At 38.4% G+C, this 6,000-nt stretch overlaps 1 protein-coding gene across 1 annotated transcript; it reads left to right on the forward strand.

Moving 5' to 3' along the window:
* The first annotated feature begins 2,510 nt into the window (after positions 1-2,510).
* On the forward strand, positions 2,511-3,146 carry LOC132038519 (uncharacterized). The gene has a single exon (XM_059429175.1). It carries the CDS (start codon positions 2,511-2,513, stop codon positions 3,144-3,146), a length of 636 nt encoding a protein of 211 aa, XP_059285158.1.
* Positions 3,147-6,000: the final 2,854 nt, after the last annotated feature.

Raw genomic sequence — 6,000 nt, forward strand, 5'->3', positions numbered from 1 at the left:
TTACAATAATCAGTCCATGAAAATTTCCCCAACTTTATTAGTTTGGATTATTTTCTAAGAGAATGAGCTAACATGTACTTGTTTTAAAGTGAGAGAGATATCAAGGCTTTTTAGAGTTTTATATTAGTAGAGTTTTTTTCATTTGAGTTTCTTTCACTTTTTTTTTTGTTTTGAATTTCGTAATAAGTTGCATCTATTGTAATTTTATTAGACCTTAACTTGTTAGAAAGTATTTTTTCTTTTTCTTTTGGTTGCTCAATTTCTTGCTTGTCCTTCCATTGTGAGGCTCATAAACAAGCATCACTTGATTTTCAGCGGAGGACATCCTCAACTCCATATCATGAGCACGAGTATATATACATGACAAAATAAAGCTCGACGCGTTGCATGATGGGAATGGAACACGTGGCAGTTGGAGTTGAAACGTTGCTTAGTCATTTTGTTTGGTCGGAAAAAGAAGCCCGGAATAAACTCGGAGCAACCTTTTCGGACTAGTTGGTCCGGGCCATTTATGGAAGATTAACGTTATATGACCGGTCCAGATTCGTAGCAGACGTTACACTTTAGAATTAAAGTAGCATTTCTTGTCTTTTATTACTCATTATTAGAATTAATCTGCAGCTCAATGTTGATGATTGCAACTATAAAATGAGCCTAATAGCTCATTGTAAATATCATCGAAATACACTTTCTTACACTAATTTATACAATCCAGTTCTTGTGATGTGCATATTTTTACTATTCTTTTGCTCTGGATCAACACTTATTTATCAAAGACTAAGGCGTGCAAGTGCTCCACCGGAAGAAAACTTATCAAAGAATTCTCTTCGAGGATCATACAAGCCCAGGCTCAATTGTTTCATTTCAGCTTTATATTAGCTTATTAACTTGATTTTCTTACTTGTTATCAGCTATTTTTATTCATTATTTATAACAAATCAATTCATGTATCCTTTAAACCACAAACAAAATTAACTGTACTCTTTTTAGGGTAAACAGTTTGGCGCCCACCGTGAGGCTAAGGATAATAGTGGTATTGTTTTGTTGTTGTAATTACCTTACTTATCACTTTCAAATTTTTTCTACGTGTAATCTGGAGTTATGACAAACACAATAAATCAAGTTGATGGGTTGTTGAACAATGTTAATGAGCAAGAAAGAGATCCGGCAAGCGGAGAATTCAGGGCGAGGAATGATCAAGTCCAGATTTCCCCTCGTGGATCCAAGCATACGGGAAATGATTTAACTCCTAATGATGACCACGAAGAAGAAGTGGCGGCTGTAAATCCAGGGTTAGTAAAGATCCTGGACCTGCTAGCAGCAAAAAGCTATTGCTGACTTACAAGCAGGGAGGAATAATACTGGAACAAACCTACCAACTATGAATGCGGAGCACAGAGAGAGCAGCATTGATACCCAAGGTGGCAAAACGACACCGGACATTATGCAGTACCTGGAGGCCCTTTCCAATTTGCTAGAAAAGAATGAGGAAGAATTAAACAGTCGATGGATCAGAACGCAAAAAATTTAAGGCGTTTAATTCCCGGATATACCAGATTCCAGGAACCCCGCCGGTACTGAAGGGACCCGATTCAAAGAGATATGTTTAGTTGCCATTTTCGCTAAGCGCAACGCCTAAGTTGATCTCGTAAAGGTTTAAAATGCCGAATCTACCCAAATATGATGGGAGAGCATGTGACCTCATACATATGCGCTATTAAAGGAAATGATATGCAACCAGATGGGATTGAGTCTGTTTCACTCAAGAAGTTTGGAGAAACATTGTCTAAAAGGGTAATGACTTGGTATTTATTGCTTTCGGAGCATTCAATTCACTCTTTTGAAATGCTTGCGGATGCTTTTATCAAAGCACATGCTGGGGAAAAGAAGGTGTAGGTGAGGAAAGCAGATATCCTCAAGATTGCCGAAGGCGATACTGAATTACTCAGTGAATTTGTTAGAAGGTTCCAGAAGGAACGGATGCTTCTTCCGGTTGTCCCGGACGAATGGGCAGCGGAGCCATTTACCAAGGGATTGAATCCTAAGAGTTCGAGTGCCTCATTAACGCTGAAAGAAAACCTATTAGAATTTCCCGCTACAACATGGGCGGATGTTCATAATAGGTATGAATCAAAAATTCGAGTGGAAGATGACCAATTCGGGTTACCGAACCATGACAGGTCTATAAGGAATGTTGGTTACGATTTCAGATTTGAAAAATAAAGATATCAACCGTATGGTCAACAGGAAAGGTCTCGTTCAAGACCAAAACGAAACCAAAACAATCAATATGAGAGACCAAATTCTGACAGAAAGGTTGATTAGGTCAAAATAGATGAGGGTTGCAGTTTAAATCTGCAACAGTTGATTCAATTACAAACAATATTGAAAATCCAAGGTTATCGGAATATAATTTCAATGTTGATTTAGTAGAGTTGGACACAACAATAAGTAAGATTGATGGAGCGAAGTAGCCTAGGCCAATGAGATCAGATCCCTGCTAGAGAAGTATGAGCTTATTTTGGGATTATCATGGAACCCATGGTCATCAGACCGCTGACTGTAGGCACCTCAGGGACGAGGTTGTACGGTTGTTAAAAGACAGTCATTTAAGAGAATTCTTAAGTGACAGAGCTAAGGATAATTATGGAAAGAATAAGGACTTAGTCAAGCAAGAGGTTCAGACCGAACCACGCCATGTGATCAATATGATAACTGACAAACCCATGCAAACCGAGGCAATTTCCCCGGTTAAAAAGGATGAGTTGCTAGGAATAAACAGACAGAGAGCTCTGAAGTCTAAGCAGAAAAATGTGTTCTCGGTGGACGATAAAAGAGAGGGAGAGATCTCACCCCGTTATGATGATTTGATAATTTCAGCTATGGTTAATAATTGTATAGTTACAGGCCTCGCAATCGTTCCGACGATTGTAGAGAATATTATTCAATGGGGAGTCATCGAACAGTTGGCAATGATAGGTGAACTAGAACCATCCGTAGAGGAAATCGGAGAAGTAGCTGGGCCTGGAAAAATTGCAAAGGGGTTTGTAGAATTATTGATTGTTACAGGAGGCTGTGAGAGGAATACGAAGTTTCGAATAATAAATGGTGGCATGGATTTTAAGGTTTTATTACGAAGGCCTTAGATTCAAGATGCAAACGCTATGATCGCAGCTTCACTGAAACGGTTAGAATTTCATACACCGGAGGGAGTAGAGTATGTCTCGGGGAAGAGTTTTGACGAATGGAATGTCCGGTATCGACATAACTAAGAAAGTCAAGGCAGGTTAAGTTGCAAAAAAAAAAAAAAAAAACTTATAGGGAAGATGGAGGAATGACCAATAGGTTCAAGACTGTCTAACCGGATAAGGTTACAGGGAAGAAACTTACGCCGAGTTGCTTCAAATTAGAATCGATCGAGGTAAGTTTTAATCTTTTTTTTTTTAAATGTTTTTTAAGAAATTATAACATTTATTGCAGGAACAAGAGGAAAATGGTTTCCAACAAAAAATGGGGTTGGGAGCACAACAAGATTAGAGGATTACCCGGAGGATTTTTGAAAACACGTGTTGCACTCTTTTTGCCTTCGTCCGGTTTTTATCCCTAAAAACAAAGAAAGGGTTTTTTGGGCAAGGTATATAATGAGGCAGCAACATAAAGCGTGTTACTTTGGATTGATCAACATATAAGGTAGAAAGAAATGGGAATGATTCAAAATGCTTTCCACATGAGTCAAAAGATACTAGGTGGATCGACGGGAAAGGTCATAAGGAGCCAAAGCTTTTAAATCAAAAGGCTGGTGCAGCTTTCTCAAAGTTAAATATTGTAAGAACTGGGAACTGTTGGCCAAGCTTTAAGCTAGCTAGTCAAAAAGCTGTACAACTTTGATGGATTTATTTCCTGAAGTTTGATGTACAATAAAAGAGAAATGTATCAGTCAAATAGACTTTTTCTCTTCAAGTAAGTTTGTGATTGAGAGTAATATATACTTAAATTATTCACAAATTATAAGCTTATACTTAAGCAAAGAATGCCCAAATGAATTAGAGACGTCTAATTCATCAGCATAACTATAAGGCCTTATTCATAAAAAGAGAATTAAGTCGGAAGGATCATTCCCGACCAATATAGCAAATAAGCAAATTCAGAGGTATGTAAACCCAAGAAAATTATTATCGATTTGAAAGCATTTAATCTGAGATAAAATAACCCGAGCAAAATTATTGGAAATAAATACGACTAAGTGTGGCAAAAATGTATACGAAGTCACAGGTGTATGTCAAATATTCCGACAAAGATTCCTTCGTCTTAGAATAGACGAAGATCAGAAGTCGTCTTCAAAATAAAGAAGAGTTGGAAGAGTTAACTTGTCTTCGAAAACAGTGCATCCGGATATACAGAAGTCAAAAGAGTTAATTTGACCTCGGAAGCAGGGCATCCGGGTAAGTTTAGAATGTTTTCATCTCTTTATTTTGCTTTACATTAAAGTAGGAGATAGCTACCGGAGTTATATATATAAGAAAAAAGGATGCGATAAGAAAGAAATATGATTCTGAAAAATCTTGATTATTGAGTTTGAAGTTAAGAATACACTTTTTTAGAAAAAAGTCAAAAGGTACGACAAAAGGCCTTATATAAAGTTCAAAGACTAAAAAGGTTACAATGTATCAGCAAGTTACTACTCTCAAACTAATCGCCATTCAGGGCATCTATTGTTCTCATCAAAATTGCAGTAATTATAAGAATTCTCCTTAAATGGTCACGGTGGAGTTAAGCTACGGGTTTCTTCTTCAAACCCCTCTAGAATCTTCCACGAGGATGAACAGGAAGGAACTTGGCAAGTCCATCAGTAGACATGTCAAGAAGAGCATCAAGAAATTAAACTTCTTAAACGTTCTCTTATTTGGTTGCTACCCAACATCTTCACCTTCAATTTCCATCGAGGTTGGTACGAGAAGTGTCTGTGGAATTGAAGTAGATAGAGTAAACAAAAAAAAAGAGAAAAGGAAGAAGATGATTACACAAGCTCAAAAGTAGAGTGATTACATGGTTGATGAAAATATTATAAAAAAAAAAGTTATGTTGTTAATTGAAAATTAAGCATGCGCTCAGGGATCGTAGAAATCGATCTAGCCATACAACAAACCCGTGAAAGGGACCGGCATGGTCTGCCTGAGCTTAAAATCAAAACTTGGAAAAATTGCATAAAAGCCAACTATTGTCTGAAACAAAAAAGATGAGGGGAAGATAGCAATTTTATTATAAAAGTTAAGAACAAGTACGAGGGTTAAGTATCCGGATTAACTCCGGAACAGTGGTGACCCGCAGTCCTGCTCCTCTGGTCCATTCTCCCCGGTGTGTCTTGATCTGCAGATTCATCTCGGCAGCCTCCAAGTCAATTTTCGCCTCAAGCATCGACGTAGAAAGGTCAAAATCAGGAGCACTTGTCTCTTCGAGCATATCCCTTCGAGTTTGTAGAATGGCTAAATCATGACGGAGTCGTAATTTTTGGCATCGGGCTCGGATGCGATCCCGAGAAACCTCAAAACTGGAAAATTGGCTCCGAATGTTATTCAAATCATCCTCGAGCCTGTTGCTTTGTTCTGAAGACCCACATACGAGCAAGTAAGGATTTGAAGAGAATTTTCCCGGTCTTTTAGCTAGTTGGCCGCATCTTTTAAGTGCATTCTCAAAGAGGCCTGGAGGGAATCAGAATCTCGAATTTCAGCCTGGAGTCTTTCTACTTCAAATCTCAGACGATTGTTATCCTCTTGGAGTTTGACTTCGCCACGGGAGGGAGCAATGGACCAAGCAAATTCAGCAGTGGAGGTAGCAGCCACGCGACCCTGAAAGAGGGAAAGTTAAAGGGTCAACTAGGAACACTGGGGACTTGGCGAAGAAATTTATGGTAGTAGAAGCCCGAAATAAATACCGAAGGAACAAGTAACCTGCTGAGCAAGTGAAGATTCCAAGCTAGCAACCGGAGGTTTAGGATGCGAA

This window comes from Lycium ferocissimum, chromosome 11 (genome assembly GCF_029784015.1).
Source record: "Lycium ferocissimum isolate CSIRO_LF1 chromosome 11, AGI_CSIRO_Lferr_CH_V1, whole genome shotgun sequence".
Classification (NCBI taxonomy): domain Eukaryota; kingdom Viridiplantae; phylum Streptophyta; class Magnoliopsida; order Solanales; family Solanaceae; genus Lycium; species Lycium ferocissimum.

Excerpts from the sequence above, each read along its gene's own strand:
- LOC132038519 (XM_059429175.1), top strand. The coding sequence starts at position 2,511 with ATGAGCTTATTTTGGGATTATCATGGAACCCATGGTCATCAGACCGCT.